Source organism: Aspergillus clavatus, genomic scaffold (genome assembly GCF_000002715.2).
Source record: "Aspergillus clavatus NRRL 1 1099423829805 genomic scaffold, whole genome shotgun sequence".
Lineage (NCBI taxonomy): Eukaryota > Fungi > Ascomycota > Eurotiomycetes > Eurotiales > Aspergillaceae > Aspergillus > Aspergillus clavatus.
In genome coordinates this window covers 1,800,721-1,826,139 of record NW_001517094.1, presented here as the reverse complement: position 1 = coordinate 1,826,139, position 25,419 = coordinate 1,800,721, and the positions used below count along the sequence as shown (strand labels likewise).

At 50.4% G+C, this 25,419-nt stretch overlaps 8 protein-coding genes across 8 annotated transcripts, besides 13 other annotated features; 5 read left to right on the top strand and 3 right to left on the bottom strand.

Moving 5' to 3' along the window:
• Positions 1–3,467: 3,467 nt before the first annotated feature.
• Positions 3,468–4,314, top strand: ACLA_024310 (Zn(II)2Cys6 domain-containing transcription factor afumD; the record flags this gene model as incomplete). Its single annotated transcript, XM_001269141.1, has 2 exons — positions 3,468–4,124; positions 4,201–4,314. The coding sequence occupies 2 exons, from the start codon at positions 3,468–3,470 to the stop codon at positions 4,312–4,314; spliced, it is 771 nt and encodes a 256-aa protein (XP_001269142.1).
• Positions 4,315–4,368: 54 nt separating this feature from the next.
• Positions 4,369–5,544, bottom strand: ACLA_024300 (glycosyltransferase; the record flags this gene model as incomplete). Its single annotated transcript, XM_001269140.1, has 1 exon — positions 4,369–5,544. One exon carries the CDS (start codon positions 5,542–5,544, stop codon positions 4,369–4,371), a length of 1,176 nt encoding a protein of 391 aa, XP_001269141.1.
• Positions 5,545–5,750: 206 nt separating this feature from the next.
• Positions 5,751–5,788: a microsatellite.
• Positions 5,754–5,785: a microsatellite.
• Positions 5,789–6,090: 302 nt separating the features above from the next.
• On the bottom strand, positions 6,091–7,765 carry ACLA_024290 (cytochrome P450 monooxygenase afumB; the record flags this gene model as incomplete). The annotated part of the gene is made up of 3 exons (XM_001269139.1): positions 6,091–6,293; positions 6,370–6,582; positions 6,658–7,765. The coding sequence occupies 3 exons, from the start codon at positions 7,763–7,765 to the stop codon at positions 6,091–6,093; spliced, it is 1,524 nt and encodes a 507-aa protein (XP_001269140.1).
• A 493-nt stretch (positions 7,766–8,258) lies between these two features.
• On the top strand, positions 8,259–10,391 carry ACLA_024280 (squalene hopane cyclase afumA; the record flags this gene model as incomplete). Its single annotated transcript, XM_001269138.1, has 1 exon — positions 8,259–10,391. One exon carries the CDS (start codon positions 8,259–8,261, stop codon positions 10,389–10,391), a length of 2,133 nt encoding a protein of 710 aa, XP_001269139.1.
• Positions 10,392–10,653: 262 nt separating this feature from the next.
• Positions 10,654–11,643, top strand: ACLA_024270 (uncharacterized protein; the record flags this gene model as incomplete). The annotated part of the gene is given in 4 exon segments (XM_001269137.1): positions 10,654–10,901; positions 11,004–11,280; positions 11,364–11,555; positions 11,566–11,643. The coding sequence occupies 4 exon segments, from the start codon at positions 10,654–10,656 to the stop codon at positions 11,641–11,643; spliced, it is 795 nt and encodes a 264-aa protein (XP_001269138.1).
• Positions 11,644–12,015: 372 nt separating this feature from the next.
• Positions 12,016–12,037: a microsatellite.
• A 457-nt stretch (positions 12,038–12,494) lies between these two features.
• On the top strand, positions 12,495–13,976 carry ACLA_024260 (putative ubiquitin conjugating enzyme E2; the record flags this gene model as incomplete). Its single annotated transcript, XM_001269136.1, has 3 exons — positions 12,495–12,497; positions 12,556–12,882; positions 12,945–13,976. 3 exons carry the CDS (start codon positions 12,495–12,497, stop codon positions 13,974–13,976), a joined length of 1,362 nt encoding a protein of 453 aa, XP_001269137.1.
• A 919-nt stretch (positions 13,977–14,895) lies between these two features.
• On the bottom strand, positions 14,896–19,032 carry ssdA (mRNA-binding translational repressor SSD1; the record flags this gene model as incomplete). The annotated part of the gene is made up of 4 exons (XM_001269135.1): positions 14,896–14,935; positions 15,002–16,005; positions 16,056–16,415; positions 16,486–19,032. 4 exons carry the CDS (start codon positions 19,030–19,032, stop codon positions 14,896–14,898), a joined length of 3,951 nt encoding a protein of 1,316 aa, XP_001269136.1.
• Positions 17,943–17,974: a microsatellite.
• Positions 19,033–20,666: 1,634 nt separating the features above from the next.
• Positions 20,667–20,699: a microsatellite.
• A 35-nt stretch (positions 20,700–20,734) lies between these two features.
• Positions 20,735–20,791: a microsatellite.
• Positions 20,792–20,992: 201 nt separating this feature from the next.
• Positions 20,993–21,032: a microsatellite.
• Positions 20,994–21,032: a microsatellite.
• Positions 21,033–22,829: 1,797 nt separating this feature from the next.
• Positions 22,830–24,466, top strand: ACLA_024240 (putative RNA export mediator Gle1; the record flags this gene model as incomplete). Its single annotated transcript, XM_001269134.1, has 2 exons — positions 22,830–23,633; positions 23,696–24,466. 2 exons carry the CDS (start codon positions 22,830–22,832, stop codon positions 24,464–24,466), a joined length of 1,575 nt encoding a protein of 524 aa, XP_001269135.1.
• Positions 24,467–24,553: 87 nt separating this feature from the next.
• Positions 24,554–24,595: a microsatellite.
• Positions 24,555–24,595: a microsatellite.
• A 207-nt stretch (positions 24,596–24,802) lies between these two features.
• Positions 24,803–24,839: a microsatellite.
• Positions 24,804–24,839: a microsatellite.
• A 299-nt stretch (positions 24,840–25,138) lies between these two features.
• Positions 25,139–25,173: a microsatellite.
• Positions 25,174–25,419: the final 246 nt, after the last annotated feature.

Below are 25,419 nucleotides of genomic sequence, written 5' to 3'. Positions count from 1 at the left end.
CCTTCCTTATTATAATTAAAGTAGATCTATAAGATACTAAAGATATAAGACTATAGGCTTTATCTCTTTATAAATAAAGTTATTATAATAGGTTCTATTATCTTTATCTTCTTAATAATAATATAATTTATAAGAGACTTCTCTAAGTTCCTAGGGCCGTAATAATCCTTATCTCTATATAAGAGATCTTAATAAGTATTTTATTCTATACTTAGATATAGCTTTATAAATAGAAAGATTATCTCTTTCTTAGATTTTAAGAATTCTAAATACTTATAGACTTTCTACTTAAATACTATAAAGAAAAACTTAAAGAAGAGATATAATTATACTTTCTTTATATTCTTTATATTATCTCTAATTTTAATCTATTACTTATATTATCTCTATTAGTATATATAGTCTATTTCTCTTTTATAGGGCCTTATCTAAAATATTTATAATTATACTTTTTATTTATAATTCTCTAAATTATCTAGTTATAATTCTAGGAAAGTATAGAGGCCTTTTTTTTTAATTATAAAAGTTCTTAGATATCTTACTCTACTAAAGATTAGAGAGAATATAATCTAAATAGATTATTATAACTTTAATATATTTCTTCTTATTCTAGTTATTAGCTTCTATAGTAGACTCCTAACTTATAATAAAGGCTTAATATATTATATAGTTATAGATTAAATATCTCTTTAACTTAAGTAAGGATTAGATTTAGATATTAGTCTTCTTTATAGATAGTAAGAATAATTTTTTTTTATTCCTAGCTTTATAGGTATTTTCTAAGGCCTATATCTAGATTATTATAAAGCTTCTAGATTTCTTATAAGAGCTATAATTTCTATTATAAATACTCTCTTATAGGGGTTGCCCTAGTTAACTTTAGGTCTATTAAAATAAAGAAGTTTTATAAATCTAGCTTATTCTTAGAGTCTTTCTCTTTATAGGCTATCTCTTTTTCTATTATTTAATTTTATATAATTATAGAGAAGGATTTATTAAATAGTTTAGGTCTAACTAACCTCTTTTATAATATTATTTTCTTAATAGACTAGTTTTAAAGGTTAAGTAATAAAATATAAGGATCTATAATCTATAAGAATTAGAAACTAGTATAAAAGAAGAATAATTATAAATAGATTTAAATATAGATATTCTTATTTAAAGATATTATTACTAAACTTTAGAGTTTAGTAATTATAGGCAGGGTTTATATCTTTATAGGTTATATAACTATTTATATAATCTCTTATAAGGAGCCTTCTTATTAGTAGGTTCCTCTATAAAGGTAGCTTTAATATAATACATAATAGACCTTTGTGATCCTTACAGGGGGGTATAAGAATGCTAGCTGGATTCTAACAGACCATAAGGCTAAAAGACCAACATTACCGCAAGTTGCCAGACAACTCATGGATCCAGACCTATATAGTAGTATACTAGGTAGCTCAGGCATCTCTCTCTCTCTCTTAGAGATCCTTACAGGGGGGGGGGCAGTTATAAGGCCTCCTAATAGTATTAGTAAGATATCTATCTTACCTATGTAAGGGTATCTCCATCAGCCCTTACTAAGCAGAGGATTAGGGTAAATTCTCCCTTATAGAGGAAGAAACCTAACCTAGTATTAATCTACTAAATTATCTAAATTCTTAAAATCTAAGCTATATAGTATCTATTCTTTTATACTAGTTATATTCTATATATAAGATCTAGTAATCTTATATTTAACTTCTAACCTAATTATAATATAATAATAGAAGAGTCCTATAGACTCTTTATAATATTCTTTATAAGATTATTCTTCTCTAGAAGTACTAGTAGTAATTCTAAGAGTCTCTATAAGAGATTATACCTATATAGCCCCTCCTACTTATATATATAGTTAATATCTTCTTATAGGGTCTCTATCCTCAGACTGTAAGATAGATATCTTACTAATACTATTAGGAGGCCTTACAAAAATACTATAGACTAATAGACCCTTAGCTAATTAGATTACTAAAACTAACTAAAAGCTCTATCTCTCTAAGCTAAATATCTAGAATTAGTAATAATAAAGACATTTAAATAACTAGAATAATAGAAAATCCATAACTTTATAGGCTCCTACTATAATAACTAATTAAAAAATATTATAAGATTAATATAATCTTATACTTAATAAAGGAGCTATAGAACTAGCTACCCTAGAATAAATTAACTAATTAGAAGCTATATAGCTATTAAAGAACCTAGAGAATTAACCTATACTTAGTAAGCTAGTAAATTAAAGACTATATACTAAGTAAAATTAATTATAGAGCTATAATCTATAGAGAGAGAAGGTAATTATTAAAAATAGTATTAGAGAATAGTTCTACTAAATAAGCTAGATAAGGTACTAAGGCTATACCCTAGTAAATTATAGGGCTAGTTTAGCATATAATGGCCTAGTGTAAAACCTTACTGGTAGAGGAAGATTCCATAGACTAGTAATTAGTTCTCCTATTGACAGCAATATAACCCTATGATCCCTTCACACTGATCTATTACCATCTATCAGATATTATACCGATTTTACAGTATTATAATAATATTAATTTTATCTTAGAATTAGATAATCTTTAGCTTAAAGAGAAAGAGATCATTTAGATCTAAATATTCTATAATATTATAAGTATATAAACTAAGAAGCCTTAGATAAAGAGCTCTTAGCATGACAGATGTTGGAACATGACTCCTATAGACAAGTATTGAGGCAGTCTTGAGACATACCTAGAATATGTTAAGTGACTTTTCTGTCAAGATACTATGCTAAGAAGTAAAGCATGCGAGAGAATGGGCAGTTTTCAGGCTAGGGAGTGTCAGCATCTGTTGAGAAATGGGGGTAGTCTGAAATGAACGGTGGTCTGGATGCTCCCTGTAACTCCTCCTGGGCCATCTTACATCTTTTGAGACAAGTAGCCACACCGCCAACCATTCGGAAATCGTGGCTCCCGCTAGACAAGTGGGAGTTGCGAGCCGCTGAGGAAGGCTTCGCTCTCTTCACTCAATCCGAGAGAGCCCATAATATGTCATCGCTGCTCTGGAACTCCATCACCATGAAATGTGAGGCCGAGGCACCATGACTTCGGCCATCCCAGACAGTAACTCGTCCTCTTCGCCACAAGGCCACCCCCAAAGCGAAGGGGACTCGTCCAACCGCGAGAAGCGCAAAGGCCCCCGTCTCGCCCACCGCAAGTCCAGGACTGGATGTCAGCGATGTCGCGCCCGACGAGTAAAGGTAGGGGGAATCCATTCAGTTGCTACAAAATCTGGCCTGACTGATGTAGTGTGACGAAGCGCGACCTGTGTGTCGCGACTGCCATCGTCATGGGGTCCCCTGTGTTTATGACAGGCCTGCGGAGGATCCAGGAGCGATGCCCCTCTCAACCTGGATTCAATCTCGCCCACTCGGGCCCAGTCCATCGGATTCCAGTAATGACGAACACATGGGGCTGCGCTTGCTGCATCACTTTACTCTATTTACCAGCGCTACTATGCCCGGGGCCCACCTGAAGCGTATCAAAGACTGTTGGTCGATCGACGTGCCCCGACTCGCCTTCAGTTACAAACCGCTCCTGCACGCCGTCTTCGCAATCTCCGCCCTGCATCTGTTCAAAGCCAACCCAAACGAAGCTAGCTTGCCGGACATCCACTGCATTTACCTCGAGCAGGCTTTGCGCGAACATCGACTCTGTATTGGTGGCATGACTCCGCAGACTGCGGATGCGGTGTGCTTTACGAGCATCCTGTTACTGGTCGGTGAATTTGCTACCCTACAGGATCGTCCTGTTGCTTCTTACAAATCGGTAAATGAATGGATGCATCTAGTGCGCGGGTCGGTATCCGTCTTTGATGCGGCCTTGGAGATTATCAGGCGTAATACTCATCCCGCGAATATCTGGTGTATTACAGAGACCTTTCCTATCCCCTTGCGGACGAATTCTGATGCTGGAGCATTTTCCTTCCTGCTTCCGACTGTGCCCGACGACAAGGATGACGAGACGGCGCTAGAAGCATATCGTGGGGCCGTCGCGCATATCAACGCCACCTGGCTGGCCATGGAAGCAAAGGAACATCCGCAAATCAGCTGTCGCCGGCTCATGGTCTTCCCTTTGTTCGTGACAACTGAGTTTATTGACCTACTCGAGAAGAGGAGGCCGCGCGCTTCGGTGGTTCTAGCCTACTTTCTCGCCTTGTCGGCACCATTACGCGACATATGGTGGATTGGAGACACTGCACACAAATACATTATGGCTCTTCAACGAATTCTTCCGGCCCAGTGGGAACACCTAATGTCCTGGCCTGTGAAAATAATTATATCTCATGCCACACAGCAAACACAAGTCCCTATCCAGCCACCTCTGTGATTCCCGCCCGAAGCAGCGCCTTCTCGATCACAGGCATCTTAAGCGGCACCAGCTCTTTTGTCTGCTCAAACGTCTCGCTGGCCTCTCGTAAGTACGCTGCAAACGTCCCTGGTCTGATATCCGCGTCATGGTTCTCCGGATTGTCCCATATCTCAGCTAAATACTCTCGGCCTGCAGTAACAAGGCCATGCGACACCTTCATTGTCGAGGACATGCTCAGCACACCTTGGACAAGTGCCTCAGCCTCCTTAGCCCCCTCATTGTCCAAACTGTCCTCCCCACGTGGCAGGTTCAACAACTCATACTGCTTCCTCCCGTTCCAGTCCGTCAATCTCTGCGCCCAGTACGCTTCTGTCACACATTCAAATAGCAAAACCTTCTCTTCAAAGAACTTTGGTCCGTCCCATCTCGTTTTGGAATCAACCAGATGCCTAAGCCGTTCCAGACAAAAGACCTGGGCAAGGTAATCTGCAAACTGCGCATACATGAACGGTGGGCGCTTTCCGTTCAACGAGGGTGGTTCATAGACCGGCAGATGCGCCAGCAGCGGGTGTGAATGCATCCCCGCACAGCTCGTTGCTCCATCCCACAGCGTGCGGAAAATCTCAAGCCAATACTTGATGCAGAGACTTCCCCGCCGCGCCGCAATGAACCCATTGAACAAGAAGGAGATCTCGGGGCCCATGGAGACCTTGAACGCCGCCACCTCGTACGGAGTCTCGGGATCTTCCAGGGCATTCCAGCACAGGGCGTCCAGCGACCGGAACAGAAGCATCCCGACGTCAAGCCACACTCCGCCATAGAGGTAGAGCAGCGGCAGGCGGATAAGGTCAGAGCTATGCTGTCCTACATGAGGGCCGGTCATTGTTCGATTCCAGAGGACATCTGGGAGCATTTCGCGGGGAATATACTGGGACACATGGTTGGGCGAGCCCTTGACGAGGTCTAAGACTCGGACTGTCCATTTGGGACTGAGCCGTCGAACCCAGCTAATGACATTGCGCTGGTTCCATTCGGGGCTGTTGGATAGGCCTTTGTCCCAGAAGGCCCAGACGTTGCGGGTGTCTGAATCTGTGACGGGCTTGTACGTTTGAAGGTCGGATAGAATCTCGGCGTCACTGAGGCGGTTACTCTTTTCTTTGGTTGGAGTGGCCATCTTGTCTGCAGTGTGGTTTAGAGGGAATTATGATATTCAGTTCACCCAGCATGCACGCAAGAGAGTTGATATTCTCTAAATTCTACCATACACCATCGCCCGACAGGAGAGTCGGAGATATGTCTGCTTCCCCATTGTCTCTATCGAAAATATACTAGCTCTCGCCCAGGATGCCATGCTTACAGCGCTATGCGCGACAGGGATACTCGGTCTCGGTTTCGGTCTCGGTTTTGGTCTCGGTCTCAGCGTCAATCTCCAGTCTTGACCTCTCATCTAGCCATTCTTGTCGTGATCATGCAATATAATCTCGCATTTGGGGACCAAAATCAAATAGAGGGGTTGTACGTGTTGGCGCCGGTGATATCGATCGGTCCCTACCAAGGCTTGCGCAAGCTTGAGCAGACTGGGCAAAGCTTGTACAAGGGTGCTACCAATGATATTAAGTAGTCGTCGAGGGGATGTGGGGTCTGCCTAATTGGCTACCTCACTGACTTCTAACTGCCCTCAGTCGTCTCACTAATTACGCTTACGCCGTATTCCACGTCTTCAGCGCACCAACTCCACAAGCACCCCATTCTTGTTCGACAAGTTCAAGCCAATCTTCTCCATCCACGGGCGCACATCCCTGTTCTCGAGCCGCTCAAAGTCTGAATGATCCGGATCGTCGCGTACGAGGCCTCGAGCAGCGCGTATTGTTCTACCACCATCGCCATTGCTATCAGCATCGTCACCATCAACAAAACAGCAATCTATGGAAGGATTATCACTTACGGCCTAGACACACCCTCGGGCCCGCGCTAAAGGGGATGTACCCCAACGACTCACTCTTCAGCCCCTCCCATCGCTCCGGCCGGAACTCGAGCGCGTCAGCTCCGAATGAGCGCGTACTGCGGTGGCTGCCCCACGAGGCAAAGATGACCCGCTGGCCCTTACGGATGAGCACACCGGATTGCCCGTCTGGGCCTCCACCCGCTGGCAGGTATGTGTCCCGGTTGGCGGTGCGGGCGTTGAAGGGGACTGGCGGGTAGACGCGCATTGCTGGAGATTCAGTCAGCTGGCCTGGTGTATCCACGTATGTACACCTGGTATTTCCAGGTAAGTACGCTGACGCACCTTCGTTGAAAACATAGCGGAGATAAGTGGCCTTCCTGATGGTGTCGTATGTCGGTGGCTCGGTGCCTATCGTGTCCAGAATTTCCTGGCGCAGCTTTGCATACACGCGCTCATGGCGTGCGAGGAGAAAGAACGTAGTGGACAACATACTGGCCACCGAGTCTGTGCCCGCAATCAGGATTGTGACAACCGCGTCACGGATAGCAGGGACGTCGTTGGTATGATCCAGGATCCGCGACAGCAGACTCTGCGTTCGCTTCTGACGCTCGTCATCCACTGTGGCTGCATTGGACTGCTTTCGATACTCCCTCGCCGCCATTTCCTTCCTCACAACCTTCTCCACATACACCTTGACAGTCTCACAAGCCGCATAAAAGTCCTTGCGACTTAGGAGATAATGCAACGGGCCCAGAAACCCGTCCCGCGCCATAATCTTCTTTGCGTACATTAGCGCCTCGGCCACTTCTTTCTTCTCCGGTGACTGATCCTGATTGAGCGTTTCAAGCCCAGTTCCCATCGCAAAAGCACTGTTCACATCCAGTACCAGCTTCAGAAACACCGGCGCCAGGTCCACTGCCTGGCCCCGCGGAATCTGCTTAATCAAGCCCTGGAACCCATCCTCCTGCAACTGCAGATCAAAGATTTTCCTGGTTGCAGAGAAGATGTCCGCATACAAACTTCTGGCCTCTTTCCACTCCGCCCCGTCCACAGCAAAGATGCCGTGCGGCGTAATCGGGGCGAAGAGATGGGCGCGCACATCCGAGGCGTCAAAATCGCTGAACCTATTGATCAGGATATGCCTAATGTTTCGTGGGTCGCAGGTGAAGTACACCCGCTGGGTGAGGATGCGGGAGGCGTAGGTGTCGCCGTAGCGTACGAAGAGGGCGGAGACGTTGCTCAGCGCGGTTTCGTTGAGCAGGTGTTTGGTCGAGGAGTAGATTTTGATCAGACCCAGGATGTCCCAAGGGCGTTCGGTCTTGGGGGAGGAGCAATTGTGGGCTTTTACGAGCTGGGATAGGGTCTTGCGGGTACGGTGGTGGTTGATTGCCAGCACGATGGTGTAGTGGAAAACAGCGATGAAGACGGCTAGGTAAAGGGCTGTATACATGATTGCGATTGTTCTGTACAGGCTTGAAATTAGGTAGGAGGGGTTGAACTGGATAAGTGATGTGGTGGATGTGATGGTGAATGGTGGTAAGTTTATATAGCCTTCCCGCCCCCTCGCCCTGTCCGGATTAGGGTTGATATCGGTATCGTACTGTTTCTTGTACCAGAGGAAAGCTGACACGCGCGGTACAGGTTTCGGCCCAATCTGCTCCATTCCCGTGAGTTATTTACGGATGTTGGATGTGATAAGGAAGTATCCAATAGATATCCAGACAGCCCGCCTCGTCGCAAGCTGATGTCGTGACGATTGTAAGGATTAGGCCCTTGCCTGGGATGGAGAAGAACCAAGGTAACAGACTAGGCCCCCAATGATGGTACGCTTATGCAGGTGATGATGACCGGGCTGGTCTAGTTCTGAGGGGAACGGGGCGGCTGATCAAGTACTTAAGGGTCTCTGCTAATCACCCTGCTTCTTTTGCTCAGTATCACTGACAATGGCAACCTTGACGACTATGGCGACTACGGCAACCATGGCAACTACAGAAGCCAGCCAGCCCCTCGAAGCCCAAGCCAGAACGGCCCTGACCAAAGCAACAAGCTACGCCTGGGAGATCATCTCCAACCGCCACTGGTGCGGCGAGCTCGAGTCTAACGTGACCGTGACCTGCGAGCACATCTTCTTTCTTTACGTTCTCTACCAACACATCGACCCCGACGAAGGTAGCCAATACCGCCAATGGCTGCTCTCGCAGCAAAACGCCGACGGCTCTTGGGGCATCGCACCCAACTACCCCGGCGACGTCTCCACAAGCGCAGAGGCATACCTAGCCCTGAGAATCATAGGAATGTCCCCGGACAGCCCTGAGCTGTTCCAAGCGCGAACCTTCATCCGGGCCGCCGGCGGGCTCTCCAAGATGCGCATGTTCACCCGCATCTTCTTCGCGGAGTTCGGTCTCGTCCCTTGGACTGCCATACCCCAGCTGCCCGCAGAGTTTATTCTTGTCCCCGCTCACTTCCCCATCAGCATCTACCGCCTTGCCTCGTGGGCGCGCAGCAACGTCGTCCCGCTGCTTATAATCGCCCACCACAGACCCCTCTACCCGCTCCCCAACGGGCTACACAAGCAAAACCCATTCCTGGATGAGCTCTGGCTCGACCCGGCCACAAAGCCCCTCCCCTACGGCTCCTTAGACCCCACTGACCCCCTCTCCTTTGTCTTTACCATCCTCGACAAAGCCCTCTCTTACCTCGGCGGCCTCCGCCGCTGCCCCACAAGAGGTTATGCGCGCCGTCGCTGTATACAGTGGATCCTACAGCACCAGGAGAAAGCCGGCGACTGGGCAGGTATCATCCCGCCCATGCACGCTGGCATCAAGGCCCTTTGGCTCGAAGGGTACAAGTTACACGATGAGCCGATCCAGCTTGGTCTAGCGGCCATCGAACGCTTCACCTGGACAGACAACCGTGGCAAGCGCCTCCAATGCTGCATCTCCCCCGTCTGGGACACGGTACTCATGATCCGCGCATTGCAAGATACTCCCGCCTCCCTGGGCATAAAATCGGACCCCCGCATCGCCGACGCCCTGGCCTGGACGGCCGAGAACCAGCACCGCGGCCCCGAGGGCGACTGGCGTGTTTACCAGCCCAACATCCCCGTCGGTGGGTGGGCGTTCGAATACTCTAACACGTGGTACCCGGATATCGATGATACGGCGGCGGCGGTTCTAGCATTTTTGACGCATGACCCGGCCACCGCGCGGTCGAGGCTCGTGCGCGATGCGGTGTTGTGGATTGTAGGCATGCAGAATGCCGATGGCGGGTGGGCGGCGTTCGACCATGAGAATAACCGGCTGTTTCTGAACAAGATCCCGTTCAGCGATATGGAAAGTCTTTGTGATCCGAGTACGCCGGATGTGACGGGGCGGACGATTGAGTGTTTGGGAATGTTGCGCGATTTGCTTATGCTTCCGGCCGAGAAGGCCGGGAAGAAGGGGGAGAAATACGGATATCCAGATGGCGAGAGGGATGCAGCAGCGGATTCACACCTCCTCAAAATCATCAACACCGCCTGCGCCCGCGCAATCCCCTACCTCATCCGCACCCAGGAAGCCACGGGCGCCTGGTACGGCCGGTGGGCGGTAAACTATGTCTATGGCACATGCCTCGTTCTCTGCGGGCTGCAGTATTTCAAGCACGACCCGACGTTCGCGCCGGAAATAGACACCATGGCGACTCGTGCCGTGAAGTGGCTAAGGCAGATCCAAAACTCCGACGGCGGGTGGGGTGAATCCGTCCTCTCGTACCGCGAGCCCTGGCGGGCCGGGTGTGGGCCTTCCACGCCCTCGCAGACGGCATGGGCGCTTATGGGTCTCTTGACAGTTTGCGGGGGCGAGGATCGGTCGGTGCAGCGCGGGGTGAGGCATCTGGTGGATACGCAGGATGATATTTTGAGTAAGGGTGAAGGTGGGGCGGCGGCGTGGACAGAGCGCGAGTTCACGAGCACGGGGTTCCCGAACCATTTCTACATCTCCTATACGCTGTATCGGGTTTATTTTCCTATTACAGCATTGGGGAGGTATCTTTCTTTGGTTGAAGGCGGCAAGAAGGAGAACGGTGGGGGCGCTTAAGCTGATCTTATTTGGTTTAAGCTTTGGTCTGCATTGCCTGTTTGGATTTCGTTGATGGCTCCTCGCATTGATGCCTCGCAGATGATTGGCTTTGATAGACAAGGATGCTCGGTCTCGTTTAGTAGCGTCTCAGCCTAGTCTTGTTGCCTAAGATGGATACTATATCTTCTATCTACTACTAGACTACTCTATCCCAATCCATCCCCCCCCCATCTCTCTCCCAACCTACACCACATCAACTCCCTCCTCTCCTACACTGAAGATGACATCCGGCCTCCTCATCGCCCAACTCGTCCTCTACGCCCCCCTAACCCTTCCAACCCTCTACCTCCTCTACAGCCATGGCCGCCACGGCCTCCCTGCCTGGCTCTACCTCCTCGCCTTCTGCATCCTTCGCATAACCGGCGCCGCCATGGGCCTCAACGACCCGCACAACACAGGCTCCCAGATAATATCCAGTATCGGGCTCTCGCCGCTGCTGCTTTCGATAGACGGGATGTTGCATGAGGCGTACGTTACCCAAAAGACTGACCCAACACCAAGCCTTCTCTCCTGCCACTCATTCAGGAGCACGAAAAGACCAATATCTCATATGTTCTCATTGTGATATAGGAGAATCTACTGGCTATCCCCGAGCAAACGAACCGAATGGGCATTCATGGCGCTCATCCATGTCCTCGTCGCGACGGGGGTGGCAATGGTTGGGGTTGGTGCTGGCGGGTTGTTGGGCGATATGCCCAAGGACAGTGATTTATCCGACATCAAGGTCGGTATGGCGCTGTTGGAGGTTGTGTGGGGTCTGCTCGCTTTGTGGGGGCTGTGGACGCTTTGGAATGGGAGGGGTAGGGGGTGGAAAAGTGGTGGAAACCGAGATGCACCGGGGGGCTTGGTATGTTCGTCCCTTCCTTTTCCCTGATCGCTGACATTGTCTGGGTTGGATAGCTAACACAAGACTGTCTACCCGAAACACAGCTCCTAACCGGCACCCTCATCGCTCTTCCCCTCGTCGAGATCTCGGTGATCTACATGCTTGTCGCGGAATCAACGCAGCGCGCGGATCTCAACCCGACGACAGGGAGTTTGGCTGTTCGTGTGGTGTTGGGGTTTCTCCCCGAGTTGCTTGCGGCGATTGTTTTGGTGTCCGTTGGGATTATGACGAGGGGGGTGGGTAAAGTTGGTGCTGGTGGAGCTGGGCTGGAGCAAGGGCAAGGGCGCCGGCATAGACATGCCCATGGGCATGGAAGGCGCTTGAGCTCGAAGCATGGGGCTCGGTTGCATTCGAGGTCACATTCGCGTTCTCATTCGCACTCTGCTGGCCGGAGTGGGTGAGGATTAGTATCGAAATGGGAGGTTATTTCTTTTTAGATGGTGCGCTATATGCTGCAAGGCGCCCGGCGTTATACAATCAAGTCTATTACACTTCCAACCCTTAATATGTGTGTTGTGCTGGCGGCGTATCTACTGCCTGTTTGGTATAGGTATATGTCTGAGGCGCATTTGCTGCTCGCGGGAAAAGGGTACGCAGCTTATTCGATGCACACTGTGACAGGCCAAAAAAGTGGCATGTTGACTTCTCGCAGCTAGTCAAGGAATGTATCTACGCAGTTTTAAGGAAGCTATCCTCTATATATATATATATATATATACTGGAGGTCATACTAAGGGTGGTGTTTATACTCTATATTCTATACAATGGTATATCAGAAGACTATACCGCAATAGGAAACTCACAGGTCCTCGCTTTACCTTTCCTAAAACGCGAGACATGACACGCTCCAGTCACGTGAGAGCATTTCTCATGAGTCATGATGGCCTTGAGGGGCGTTGCCATTCTGGGACTAGCCTTTTGACATCCGCCTTGACCATCATCAAAACAAAAGACAACAGCCAGACACCAGGAAAGGGACAATAGGACAGAAGGGAGACAAAGCCTGTGGTTGACATTGCCCTGTCTACAATTGACGGTTGTTTTTTTCTCTTTTCTCTTTTCTTGCTACCGTCGCGAAGCCATCGAAGACTGCTCATTGCTTGACATCATCCTGGACGGATCTATCTCCCCTGGTTGCTAGGTGATAGAAAGTCGGTGGAGGACATAGAAATACGATGGTGAGTCGTTGAGAAATCATTCATTAGTGAAACAATACTAAGCCGCCTCCCAATACAGCGCTCAAGTTTTCGTCGTCTCGCTGCAGATCATGCTGGTCTTCACGAGAGCCTCCCTCCAAACTTCCTGTTGCCTCCCGAAGACACCTCATCCGATGACCTAACCCAGCTCACTGCCCTGCTGGCTGGACCGCAGGGCACACCCTATTCGCAGGGTCTATGGCGACTGCACCTGAAAATGCCCGAGGATTATCCCAAGAGCCCGCCCAAGGCGACCTTCAAGACACGCATCTGGCATCCAAACGTCGAGGAGTCGACAGGGGCGGTGTGTGTCGATACACTGAAACGGGATTGGAAATCGACGTTGACGCTCAAGGATGTATTGGTGGTGAGTCTTGAGACCGGTTCAGAAAACCGAAAAACAGAGAGAATTGCCTGTGTCTAACCCAGGTGGAACAGACCATCTCCTGCCTTCTTATCTATCCCAACCCTGATTCCGCCCTGAACTCGACAGCCGGCGCTCTCCTGCAAGAAGACTACAATGCCTTCGCTCGTCAAGCGAAGCTTATGACTTCCATCCACGCCCCGGTCCCTACAGACCTGAAAACTGCAGTCCTCGAAGCGAAATCCCGCGGCGAAGAAGCTGGAACCCTCATCCCAGAGCACGAGGACACGCGCTGTTTGCGCTCGCGCAAAGGCACCCGAGTCCAGTCCCTCACCATGAAGAAGAAGACCACCACATCGCACCCTGATGTCGAAGCCGCACGCCCATCCTCAAGTCACACCCCACGACCCATCGCCCAAGAACACCCAGCCACAGACGACGACGATGAAAACGATCACGAAAACGACCAACTCCCCCCTTCGACCAAAGAAAACAACCCATCCCTCTCCCCCTCCCCCGTCAAACTCGCCCCGCCCAGCCCCCGCAAAAACGCCCACGGCAAACGCCCCCTCTCCGTCCTCACCATGACCCCCGACACAGGTACAGACGCAGACATAGACACAATCCCAGCCTCCCCACACCCCCACCTGGACTCCCCAGAATCCCACCACCGGGAGAACCCCAAAATGACCGCCTCGGAAAAGAACATCGCCGCAAATCACCCCCGCTCCGCGCACGACCCCGACCCCTCCCCGCAGCGCAAATCCCCCAAACTCTCCCTTCTCAACAAGGGCGTCAACGCCTCCGGCCGCATCCGCGACGACGTCCTCAAGATCTTCGAGGACGAGCCCGCCCAGGACCTGCTCAACGCGCGCGACCCCGGGAAGGAGAATCACACCTCGTCATTCGCAGGCTCCAAGGGACCCGGCCATCCCACCAGGAAGGCCACGCCGCACTACCCGTCTGCGCTTCTTGCGCCTACGACGGCCGTGTCCGGTCCGCCGGGCTCGAGTGCACGCGCTGTCTCCGGTTCGCGCAAGGTCTCGTCGTCGAGTATGAAGAAGGCGAAGCCGCGCATCGGCATTCGTCGGTTATAACTTGTCGTGCTGGTGTTTGGACTTGGATTCTCTCTTTATCGGTTGGGCTTTTTTTTTGGAGGTTTTTTTTTTTTTTTGCATATCACTTACTCGGCATATCGCATTCCATGATATTTTGGCTTATGGCGTTGGAGGATGAATGGTCGCATATTGGGATCAGTCGGAGCATCATGAGAATGCTCCTGGGTCGGCGCCTTAGTTCCTATCATTTTTGTTAAACAGCGAGGTCTCCTTCTATATTCTACAGCATATCAAACGCGGAGTGAGTGTTGTACACTTTCAATCATAGTATATTCTGCCTTCTGAGACTGTGCTAGCAATACCATAGACTAACGCATGCGGCGCACCATCGCTGATGTCGACAACACAAAAGCCACCCGGGATGAAATCATCCGAACCCGCCAATAAGTTATGCAAATACCTAATGTTGATAAACAAATTTTCAGTCAGCCATCCACCTGTAGCAAGCCAGTTCCAAGAACGCTGTTTCGCTACCATCTTTTGCGGTTGGCCAGTTGAAACCTTTCGGCCCCGGACTGACGCTGTTCGCAAAGGACGATGGCAGACAGGCGCGCAAACACGTCAAGCTGACATGTTCATCAAAGTGAACTGTGCAGAGGTATGATCAGACCGATATCACAGTCCAAATGACCTCGAAGCGGCCGAGGAACAAACAAAAATTTCAAAAAAAACAAAGGCAAACGCGCTACACCGATTAAGAGCCATAGTAACAGAACAGGGAGACGAGATTCACACAATGATGTTTCTGGAAGTCGGTTAAGCCAATTTAGACTTGTGATAACAAGCATGACTGATTTGACTCCGACGTGCTGGTCGCTCTGACGCTGACGGCGTGCCAAATGCGGAACTGTAAACATGCGATTCTATCCGAGCAAAGTGACATAGAAATGCCATCCTTTTACAATGCATAGGGGTTCACAGAGCGAATGGTAAGGCAACTAGAAGCAATAATATGTGAGCCAGGGGGAAACTTCTGTCGAAGGACGCTAAGGGGAAATACTTACGGAGGACTCTTGCTCAGATCGGTCTTGAGAATGATAGGAATACGAGCCATTTCGGTAACATCCTGAATGTACTCGCCATCCTCTTCCCGGAGTTTGAAGAGCTTGAGATATTTCTCCTTATTCGTCAACTTAGCTTCCGGTGCATCGCTAGTGCTGCTTGCAATCTTGGGATCCGACCGGGTACGATGGGGACCCTGCTGGTGATGACCATTACGCGTGGGAGATGGTGGCATGCTCTGGGTCGATCGGTCGGCGGCAGAGTTCAAGGAGACGCCTGCAGCCATCTCGGTGACCTCGGAGATGTCATCATCATCGTCAAAGAGAGCGTCAACATCATCCGCAGACATGGTACCAGTCTCGGTCTGTTTCCGCATTGCCTCGTCGCGTTCGCGGGCACGCTCTCGGGCTGCTTCTGCTTCACGCGCAGCGGCGGCAGCCTGGGCCGCGCGGGAGTTGGTGGTCCTGGGCCGTTCGTCCTCAGGAATGTATGCAGAGGATGGAACACCCTTCTCCCAATAGAGCTCCAGGACACGAGATTCCTTACGATACTCAGCCTTCTTGAGGGGCAGTTGATCACAGTGGACACGCTTCTCGAAACCAAACTCGGGAATGAGGACATCAAAAGCAGACTCATAGACGCAGAGAACAATGCCTTCGCTGATCAAGTCGCCACCAATCTCCTGTCGCTGCTTGTCCATGTTACGGCAAGCCTCGATGTGAACACTTTGCTCTTGCGCATTGTGGGCTGAATCTTTCTTGTTGTTGCACAGATCGGCCGTCTTGCTCAGGGTCTCAATGTCATCTGGGAAGTCAATCGCACCGTTGGAAAGGACGGCTTCGAGCTGGCGATGTACAACAATGTCCGCATAGCGACGCGACGGGTTGGTAAAGTGAGTGTAAACCGGGAGGTTGAGAGTGTAATGGTGACGCTGCTCATCCTGGACAGTGCCGGCAACGTAATACTTCGCACGTTGCATAGCCTTGACCAGAATCGTTTCCATACCCTGCTCTCGATTAGTCTCTCTAATGTCCACGGGGAAAACACAGCACTGACCTTGCGGAGATCGTCATCCTGCACTTTACAGAGACTGCTCTGCAAAGTTCCACTACTTGACGGATCAAAGTCGAAGCCGAGACGATCCATCCGGTCCATGAAGGACTGAAGGCGACGGGCATTGGGCGATGACTGACGACGAAGGAGAGCCTTGTCAGGGATAGCGGAGACCAGCTTGCGGGCCACAAAAAAGTTGGCTTTGTGTCTCAACTCCTCTACCAACTCGCGGGCGACAGTCGAGTCGAAGATGTTCCTTTCTACAGGAACATTCTCATCGTCGAGCTGGTACAACAGACGCAGAGGTGGCAAATTCGAAACACGATTACCAAATCGGGTCTCTCTGAACTTCACCGCAATGGCCTAAAAAAGAAGAGTTATGTTAGCATTATACTTCCAGGGGGGCGAGCAATGTAGACATAGAACAACTGACATTCAACGTCTGAATCATATCGGCAGTGACCCCAGCGACGGGGACATTGGACTCGCCTCCGATGGCAGTATTGACGTCGTCGTAGCTCAACCTTCCTGCACTCTTGATAATACCTTTGCCGATCCAGACCTCTTCGTCAACAGCCCCGGTCTCTGGGTTAGCAGTGAACACGACGCTGACGGTGAGGCGGTCCTGTCCGGGCAGAAGAGCGCAAAGCTCCGTGGAGACGCGTTGAGGCAGCATGTTAACAAGCCGATCCATGAGGTAAACCGCCGTGCCCCGCTTCTTTGCTTCCCGATCAACCAAGGAGTTTGCCTTGACGAAATGAGCAATATCGGCGACGTGAATACCGACTTCCACCTTGCCGTCCGGCAGACGTTTGACATGATAAGCATTGTCGAGGTCCTTGGCGCCATTCGGCTCGATGGTGAACGTGGTCTCGGAACGGAAATCACGGCGGGATGCGAGGAGAGCTTCGGCTTCGTTCGAGACGGACCAGTCCTCCCAACCAATGCTCTTCATCACCGCCTCGGAGAATTCATCGGCCCCGAAGTTGTTATCTCTGAGAAGGGCATCTGTTTCGACCTTCAGATCACCCATTTCACCCAGTTGCTCCACCAGAGTTCCAAAAGGATGCAGCGAGGTGATGGGCCATCTCTTGATGCATGCAACGAAGATGCGATTGGCGTAGTCCTGATGTTTCTCCACGAAATCTCGGGGAGCCTGTTCAGTCGGGATGGCAATCAGAGGAACACGCTTGTCGGTAGGCTTGAACCAGACGATCTTGGGCTTATCCTGCTGGCGATCCTGGTGATGACGACCGTGGCCGCCATCTCTGGCCATCCGCTCAGCCTCCTGCTTCTCCTTTGTGGCCTGGCTACTTGGGCGAAGGAGTCCCAGAGTTCCAGAAAACATCTGTCCTGCAATACGCTCGATCACGGCAACAATGTGGCCTGCATAGAGGGGCTTCTGTTCGTCACTGATCTCATCCTCCTCTACCAAGAGAAGGCTCTGGCCTTCGACTTCAACATCGTCATTCTTCTTCTGGGTAGGTCGCTGACGGAGACTGCCACGGCGCCGGATGCTACCATCGGGACCGATTTCTTGACGATCACCATTGGCACCAGAGTCCGATCTCGAGAGTTTGTCAGTGCCCGCGTTGCTTCCAGAACGAGCGTCGGTGATGTCTTTGCGCTTCTTTTTCTCCTCTTTCTCTCTCTTCTGCGACCACACCTCGTCGACATCCAAAAGTTCAACGGCAACGAAATCGCCCTCGAGAGCACGGTTCCGATCCTTGCTGCCGCAGATGAAGATGTCGGCATCCAAATCCGGGCTTGTGACATAGGCATCAGAACGGTTCTTTTTGTTGACGCGGAGAATACCAGCCACCAGCTGACCGTTGCTCAACAGGGCGGGCAGATTCGCCTGGGGGAGATACGGAGTGAAAAGGGTCTTGCGCTGTTGCTGCTGCTGCTGCTGCTGCTGTTGCACAGACAGCTGCGGCGGCGCGTGTTGACTAGCGGCCAGACCAAGACCTTGACCACTCAACTGGCCGTTCTGCTGCTGCAGAGCCTGGAGTTGCGCAATCTGCAATGGGCTCAGCTGCTGACCAGCTCCGAACATCTGGGGTGGTGCCATCACAACCTGACCCTGAGGCAGTTGGATCAGCTGTGGCTGACTTGGATACTGGAAAGAGCCGATCGAGCCGATCGACTGGTTCATCGACGCCCGGGCACGGTGACCAGGCTGGAACGTGTTGCCTTGCTGCTGACCGAAACTCTTTTGCTGATCCTGTCCCTGGTTCTGATTGTTGGGCTGCCGCCAGTTGCCGTCAAAGTTTCTCGAAGAGGTTCGTGCATGGCCCTGTTGGCTACTTCGCCGCTGATTGTCCGACTGTCCACCAAGATCGCTCGATTGCGGAAACTGGAAGCCACCCATGCCCCGTCCCGACAGCGAGCCCCGGGGACCGCCAACCGCCACAGATTGACTGCGTCCATGGCCGCCAGCTCGAATATTGCCGGCCCGGTGCAGACCGAGTCCCTGGGATGCTTGTGATGTGCCTGCGGCTGACTTATCTTCCGTGGTCGATGCGTTTTCCGAGACGGCCCCAGCACCGGGACCGGGGAATTGGAAGCCGGAAGCCGTTCGTTTTTGTTGAGCAAGCTCGGCAGCCTTTTTAGCTTCCGGGAGAGCAAGCGAGTGACGACGCTGATGACCACCACCGCCAGGGGGCCCCCGGGAACGGCCATGATTCCCGTTTTCTTTTTGTTGATGCGTACCCTGCTGATGGCCGTAGTCAGAATATCCGGAAGCTCCGGAGGATGGAGCAGGTGGAGGGCCCATGCCCAGACCGGGGAGCGCAGATTGATTGCGCCGGTGTGAGTGTTGATTAGGGTTGTTCATGGGGACGCCGAGCTGTTGTTGGGCCATTTGCGGGAATTGGAAGGCGTTCAGCTGAGGGGACACACCCCCCATCGACGCACCGCCCTGCAATGAAGGAGAGAATGCAGAAACCTGGCCCAGCTGCTGTGGCTGTAACAATCCCATGTTGACATATTGTTGGTGTGTTGCTGCAATTTGTTGCTGTTGCTGCTGAAGCAGTTCAATCTGTTGCTGAATCGCCAGTTGTTCCACTGCCGTCAGAATGTCCTTCGTTAGCCATAACGATCCGAGCGTTTATCAGATTGAAGGTAGCTCGGTAAGCTGGTTTCTTAGACTTTGTCACGTACTCATGAGCGGAGTCAGCTCGGATGGGCTTCTCCTATGAGCTATATGGAGCTTGCGGCCAGCAGGGCCGGGAGCCCCGGATTGACCTTGTTGATCCATCTTCTCAGAGGAACAACGCAGGAACTGCTCGGGTGGAGGGGGAGAATATTCCTGAAGGGAACGATCTGGTTTGAGTATAAGGGAGAGTTGACAGTGACCGGATCAACTTCTGTGGGGGTGCTATCCGCGATACAGGCCGATCGGCAGGAATTTGTTGGACAAAACGACAGGCAATTTTGTAGTATACTAAACGAAGACGATGAACGAATTAGTATTGAATTATTTTAAATTTTTTTTTTTTTGTGATTTTGTTAGAGCGAGAGAGGAAATGAAGAAACCAAAGCAGAGTGAGATAGGGGAAAGAAACGAAGCGGAGGGGGGCCACGGAAGCTATCTATCAGTGACTGCCCGGCGAGAAGTGACATCAACGACGATTGTACCAAGCGGAAGGAACAAGTTCGTTGAAGCAGTCCGCAGCGGCAATGTCGACTTCAAACGACAGGAACCGGGAGAATAATAGAAGGAGGGAATCATTGCATCTTGCCTTTGAATGACCGTTCAGCTAGAGAAGAGATTCTGTAGCCGAGAAAATGACGTCTTTTTTTCGCCTTTCTTTTTTTTTCTCTCTCTCTCCTCTCTTTTGGTTATGCACGGAGCGGGAGATTTCTTTTCATATGAAGGAAGCGGTGACCAGCTGACGATTAGATCTCCTTTGTAGGAACCAGTATTTTCGAATTGGATATTGGAAGGTAGGAGATGGAATCAAATCCAACAAAGATCGGAGTGGAGAGGACGAGAATCAATGTCGCCTCTCGCTGAGAAACAGAAGACCAGTGATTTCCCAAGGAGAGGATGAAGCTGGTGGAGCTGGGGGGGATTTGAGTGGTGGAGAGAGGGGAAGACCCGAGCAGAGACAGCAGTGGAGGATGATTAACCACACTCCGTCGGCGAGTTTTCGATGCTGCTTCTCCAGGGAAAAAAAAAAGGGTGGCCCTTTTTTTTTTTTGTTTGTAGCTGTGTTCTTCTCTCCTGTAGATATATATAGAAGGATCCTCGTGGTCTGTCCAAAGTAATATGGATCTATTTGGTAGAATTGCGCGGAAGTGAATGGAGTCTCACAGTGAAGACCAAACTGGCACAGGGAGAAAAGGGGGTGGAGGAAGAGTGAAGAATAATAAGCGGCCTGAGGCAGGATAAGGAGCCGTTGAGTTAACCTCTCTTCCCCCCTGAGAGAGCTGTCTGGAGTTTGGAATCTCTGGTAGAAGTGATCAAGGTGTGAAAGTAATGCAGTTCTGATCTCAAAGAGAGAACGTCAAGACTGATGATTGATTGTTCAAGAGCGTCAGGTCTGCTTTGGGGATGAAGGAATGATGATCGATGGTTGATGATCGATGATGGTAGTGGGGGGTGGGAAGAGGAGGAAGAGGAGGAGGAGGAGGAGGAGGAGGGGTGATAAAGAAGGATAGAGGAGAGGTGAAAAGGGAAGAAGGAAGAGAAAAGAAGAAGAAGAAGAAGAAGAAGAAGAAAAGAGAAGATGAAGGTGATGAAGAGGAAGCACTTTTTAGTATGGGTCTAGTTGAGTCTAGTATATGACTAGTTGGCTACTGTTTTTCCCAGCAGTTGGGAGGTCTGTACTCTGCATCTGGGTGTGGGGAGAGCAGACAGAATTGGGCTTGGAATCAGGATGTTGGATATGCATTGGATGCTGGCTGTGTTCTACCGACTAGGTATTTGTTTATAGACTACTACTACTGCTACTACTACTACTACTACTACTACTATCTAACTGATGAGATGAAGTGTTTCTCTTTCATTTCGCTTCCCCCTATTCCAGAAGAACATCAACAGATACCTCCAAAACTCCTACAAATAATCATGAGGGGGAGTACTACGGAGACAGAGGGAGCTTGGGACAACTGCGAGAAGAACTGATAATAATGATTAACCTGTCACTAAACCAAACTTACCATACTTGAGGGACCGCGCGATCATCTGGGTTCCCTTCGGCGGGCTCTCTTAGCTGTTCGATGTACCATAGGACCAGAAGAGGGTCATTCTTACCCAGTCTCTTCTCTCTCTCTTTTCAATTACTCCATGGAACTACTCCCCAGACGGCAACATTGATTGAGAAAGAGCAGTCTTGTCTATTTGTATCTCTATCCTCAGAGCTACCTGGAATCCTTTCAGTTCCCAAGCCATGGACTCCTCCTTAACCGCCCACTTGAACAATCAGTTGGTCAGTGTGTACGGGTTGGTAATTTGGTATCAATACGCAGGTGGAGAGTTGAAGTTAACCCACTGGTGATTGGCTACTGACCTATCTTGGATGATCCACTCGAGCTGTCTGAAGCACCTTAGCAGGACTCGTGACATCGTTCTCGTATTGAAAGTGTACTAACGAGGCGCTTTCTCGTATTTTTTATGCTTTGTCAGGAGTCCAGGACTTTCAAAAGAGACCAACCAGATACCTAGGCAGATACGGATTCTACAGTACAGGCTAGGTCGCGTTCGAGAATCAGGCTCAAGCTCATGATGTCCATGATGATGATGCATACAACCCCCAGCCTCCACAGCTCCGACCGAGGAACGGTCCTGATTTCGTTCGTGGTCAAGAATCAACTACTATGGAGCAGGGGTACCCACTACCAGCTAAAGGGGCTAAGGTCGTTGTGTTTGCGCTGTTTGCCCAATCTTGGATTCCTGAAGTCCAAGGAATCCAGGCTCTCTCTTTGATTGGTACGGAGGTCGAACCTTTTTCCGGCTTCAAACACAGCGCGCGATACGACTCAACGCAGTAAATATGATTGAGACCGCAACCTTGCGAGCCTTATTGCAGGGGTGATAGTCATTTCAAAGTCCCCCATGCGTCATTCAGTCCTCGGAGAATAAGGTAAAGTGCTGATTTGGTCTTTCCGTCTGTCTTTTGTTCTTGCATTTGCGTGGATCATCAATCAATTATGTCCAACAATACTTACTCTCCCTGCGTCGGCCTCATTGGACGAATGCGGCATGCTTTCATTGCTGTTCCTTTGTTGATATCAGGCCTTCAGCTCCTCTTCTTTACGTACTCATGCACTCTACGATTGTCTGGCCGGTCTCATCTTGAGCAATCCACTCTGGCAATCCACGCTCATTAATCATGGTACTTTCGGGATTGCAAGGTCAAATAGCCTGACGGCCCTATTCACCCTTGTGAACGTTGAGGCTCAAGGTTGAACCCGTGCCAGCATCCAACAAGCTATTCACAGTTGAAAAATTGCAATTCCACTTCAGATCAAACTTGACTAACCAATTGGACCCAACTGTCTCTAGACCACTCCGCTCGATATGATCCACCTCATGGATTAGATTACCAGTGCAGATCACGTTCTGAAAGTCTCGCATATCGCCCGACCTCGACGTCCCTACCTACCTGCTACCTTCCAACGACCGTGGACTTTGGCAACGGCCCTCTCTCCTCCTCTCTCTGCCATCAAGTCCACCATTGCAAATCCTCCATCGCATCGATCCCTCTGGCCAAACCTTGCGTCGCACAAGCTACTAGCAGTCCAGCGACGAACCAATTTACAATTCTCATAATGGGCCGATTAAGCTATCCCGCGGATTTGGATAGTCCGTCAAAACAGTTACTCCTGGACCTGTCGAGAGATCTTGAACAATTCCACATCCACAGCAGCGAGCTGAAGCAAGTGAAGGCATGGGAGCGCAAGACTTTCTACGAACGGCTCGACCGCATCGACAGTGAATGCGAAGCCATACACTATGCCGCCCTCGACAAGGTTGCGGCGCGCCATGACCAGGTGCGGGAAGAAGCGCAGGAAACTCTACGGGCCCACCAGCGGGCGGTAGAGGAGGAAAAGCGGCGCAAGGAGGAAGAGGCCCGTCGGGAAGCCGAGCGCTTGGAACGCGAACGAGCCGAAAAGCTACGGCGAGAGCAAGAGGAGGCCGCGCGACGCGAGGCGGAGCGAAAGGCGGCGGAAGAGGCAAAGAGGAAGGCCGAGGAGGAAGCGGAGAAGAAACGGAAAGCCGAACAGGAAGAGAAGGAGCGAAAAGAAAAGGAACGATTGGAAGAGGAAAACCGAACGCGTCAGGCAGAGGCTCAGAAGGCGGAACAAGAGGCTGCACAGCGAAAGGCGGAAGCCGCGCAAAAGACGCAAGCCGAACAACAAAAGCAGATTGGTGGCGGCCGCCAGACCGCGGAAGAGACCAAGGTGCAGCTCCGCTATGTCGAGCTTCACCAGCACCTGAAGAAGTTCCGACAGTATCTGAAAGACGAGAGCAAGACCAATGCCGCCGTCAAGCAGAACATGGGCGACATCCGTCGGTCGATCAAAAAGTGTGTTGGTCAGCTGCGAGAAGGTGCCGGAGCGAACAAAACTCAGGTACGGGCCCCAACTGCGGCAATCTTTGGTCAGTGCTAATTCCAGCCATCTTCCACATTTAGCTCCAAGAGATTCGCTCGTCCCTAGAAAAGGCTGCCTCGATCGCGGAACCGTCGGTGGATGTGCGGCAGTTCTTTGCATTCCCTCCGGCGGACATTGCCAACTCGGACGACAACAAGGTCCCGGCTCTCTTGATCTACGCCCTGAACATCTTCTCCAAGTGCTTGGTCTCGGCTCTCATTACGGAGGCCTCCATCAACCACGGCCATGCGGAACCGATTGGCATTGTGGCTGCACAGATCTTCTCGATGGAAGCGTTCATCTACAAGGGACACCAGATGGTCGATCTTCTCTTGGCCAAGTATCGCGTCGTCTGTCCGGCGCTCTGGGGATTCTACGGCAACGAAAAGACGGAAGCGGGCCGACGAGCGATCGGCTGGTGGCGGGACGGCCCCGATGGCCCTTTCATCACCGAACAAGCCCATGCCGACCGCATGACCGCGCTGGGGGCTGGGTTCGCGGCGCTGACGTTGCGCAACTTTGGCAAAACCCAGCGTCGGAACCCCTTTCCCAACACCCTGTTTTGGTATGCGATGCACAAGATCCTCACGGTCCCAACGGATGAGATTCAAGAAACACACATCACTCTGTTGTCCGCGATGCTCAAATCTTCTGCCGAGCGGATTGTCGGCTTCTTCGGCCATATGGGTCTGGCGTTGATGCGACGGGCGATCGTCGAGTTACCCAACCGCCTCACCCGTCAGAGCATGGGTGTGAACCAATTAAAACTCCTGAAAGATCTCTACCGAAAAGAGAAGAACATCCTCATCTGAAGCGAGTGAGGGTAGTAGACCTGATGATGGATCGGCCCGATCGGGAATCATCCCAAGGGAAGGGTCAACACTCTAGCACTGGTTTACTCTTTTTCTTCTTCTTCTTCTTCTTCTTCTTCTTCTTCTTCTCTCCCGTATCAATCACATCGGGCATGATATCGGATCCGCAGCCTCATCTTTCGGGCCAAATGGACCCGACCAAAGTCTCATCCGACTCCTGACTCCTAAGGCTGTTCCGATCAGGCCACTTCCCACTGGGTTTCTCGGCGTGGTTCCACCCACATCGGCCGGGAAGGATTTGCATGGATAATTCCACATGTTGACGTACGGAGTATAACTACTACTACTACTACTACTACTACTACTACTACTATATTGGTGTATGTGTGTGGGTGTGTGTCTCAAGGGTCCTGGTGTGACCCGGTTGTGTGCCATTATGGATGTCAGGTTGAAAGGGATCTTCTCGGATTCATGGATATCGAATTATGGGGATAGAATTTTGGGAATTCTGGCGGGATATGATTGAGATTAGCAGTTCACTCTAATGATGATACCATTCATTTTTCTTCCTATCCGATTCCTTTTTCTTTTTGATCTCATGGATCTCATGGATATCAGCAATCGATGATGCCACCACTCGAGTGGATGGGCGCCTGAGGCAGCATGACGTTGTTTTCCTTTTTTTTTTTTTTTTTTTTTTCTTTTTTCCTCCCCTGACTCAACGGTGGCTATCTTTAAAGTCTCGAGTGTCTCGACTTCTTGACCGGTCTTTCCAGCAACGGATGCGATTCGACGCCTCAATCGAAACCCAAAAAAAACAAAACAAAACAAAATCTTATGATTCCGATCTATTTCCGACATTCTCCAGGCCACCGCCTCCTGAACTGACACATGTCATCGATATTCGCGTTCCATCACGGAAGCCCTGCTATCCGTCCAGCAGGGGGATGTAT